Source organism: Ovis aries, chromosome 2 (assembly GCF_016772045.2).
Source record: "Ovis aries strain OAR_USU_Benz2616 breed Rambouillet chromosome 2, ARS-UI_Ramb_v3.0, whole genome shotgun sequence".
Taxonomy (NCBI): Eukaryota; Metazoa; Chordata; class Mammalia; order Artiodactyla; family Bovidae; genus Ovis; species Ovis aries.
In genome coordinates, this window is record NC_056055.1 from 3,490,945 (window position 1) to 3,492,860 (window position 1,916).

At 49.4% G+C, this 1,916-nt stretch overlaps 1 protein-coding gene across 1 annotated transcript; it reads right to left on the reverse strand.

Moving 5' to 3' along the window:
* Positions 1–314: 314 nt before the first annotated feature.
* Positions 315–1,705, reverse strand: LOC114112781 (lysosomal-associated transmembrane protein 4B-like). Its single transcript, XM_042242797.2, has one exon. It carries the CDS (start codon positions 1,528–1,530, stop codon positions 850–852), a length of 681 nt encoding a protein of 226 aa, XP_042098731.1. The 5' UTR covers positions 1,531–1,705; the 3' UTR covers positions 315–849.
* Between the last annotated feature and the right edge of the window lie 211 nt (positions 1,706–1,916).

Sequence of the window (1,916 nt, forward strand, 5' to 3'; positions counted from 1 at the left end):
AGTAATTCTACCTGATAAAGGTTGGTGGTGGGTGTCCTCCCCGAGTCAGGCGAGGCCAGAACACTGAGCTAGAGGGGTTTCTGAGCAGGGACGGGAAAAGGGGAGGAGAGACAGACTTGACACCACAAAGGACCAAATCCATCAGTTCCCCCTGACACGCCGGACATGTGACCCCAGACACGCGCGGACAAGAGCAGCCACCAGGGCAGCCGCCGACTGCCCGCCTTGCCATGGATTATCAGAGGGTCTCACGGTCAAACTCCTTGACCAGCAAACTCAAAACCTGTCACCAAATTTAAATCATAAAGTAAATGTCTAAGGAAATTCTTGTTTTATTTATGTATTTATAGGGACTCCTTACACAAATAACATTCCTGTTCTCCTAAGGGTTTCTTCTATAAATTGGAATGGCCGAGGAAAAGCATTGTCTAATTTTGACTTGATTATACACTTTCAAAAGAGAAAGAGGGAGTGAAGAGAAAAGCGTTGGAAAGTCTTCGACTCTGGGGCTCAGCACGTACAACAGACGTCTCGGACGCGAGATTCATCCGGGTTGTCAGGTAGTTCCAACGCCGAGGGAAGACTAGAGGAGCCCACCCCACCCCACCCCACCCCACCCCATCCCACCCCACCCCACAGAGAGAATTTCTACAGCTACTCTATCACAGTGCTCCAGCTAAAGCATAGGTTTCAAACTACAGAGTTTCAACTTAACATCTAAATTTTTAAACTGTAGCATTTCTGCAACAAATAAGCTCAGAGAGCTCGTCTCAGAAGAAAAATTAAAGAACTATTGCTCCGATGAATGAAAAGTCTGGCTGTCGCTCTTGCTCCGCCCGACTTCCAGGCTCAGGCAGACACGTACAGGGGCGGCGGCTCCTTGGTGGCACTATTCACAGTGGCGTCATCGTACGGGGGTAACAGCACCGTAGTGTCGTTGCTGGTAACATAAACCAGGACATCAGAGGAGTTCCTGCCATTGATGTATTGGTAGCAGTTCCAAACACAGCTAATCAAGTAACCCTTAAAAGCCAAGATAATGCTGATAAACAGAAGAATAATGAGGACCAAACAGGTAGGATTCACTGACATGATATCATCTTTGTAAGGAAAATCAGGAGGCAGCTGTCGTATGTATTCCTGGATGGAGTTTGGAGAAACAAGTATGGTGACCGCAACCAAGGTGTTCAGGGCAAAATCAAAGATCTGGTAGCAGAAGAATGGGATGATCCAGGCTGCCCGTTGCTTGTATGCTCCGTACGTAGCCATGGCACAGATAAGGGTCATGAGAACAGAAATCGCGGTGGCAATGCACATGTTGGCATCATCCATGAACTCAAAGTCACCCCCGAGTTCAGAACTTGAAAAGTGGTAATGATCTGGATCAGCCAGGGCACTCAACACAATCAGCAGCACCACAGCATTGAGGATCAGGTACCAGACGCCGAGCAGGATGGTGCCGGTGCCGACATGGCAGCAGAGGCAGCGGCTGTTGGAGCAGAACCGCGTCCAGGGGGCCACCATCTTCATCGCTCGGGCCGCGGGCGCAGTGGCGCGACTCTGCGCCCAAGTTCGCAAGAGCTTCGGCCGTAGGTCCTGCGCACCGTGCGGCTGTTGCCGGCCCCCCTCTCCCCGGCTACCCTCGCTCCCTCTTCCTGGCCCCCGTCCGCCGCCCACTGGCCCCGGGCCCCACGCCTCTCCGCGCCTTATCTTTATTTTTAAAACAAAGCCGTTTTCAAAATATAAAAAAAGACCTCTTTTCAAAGAACCATTTAAATATGGCTTTGAAAACCACAACACTTTGTTTACAACAGATAGATGGTAGCACGAAAGCATTCATAGATGTTTATATAAATAAAAATTTTAGCATCATTCTGGCACCCTTTGGGGACAGGCTTTTATATTTATAGAAAATT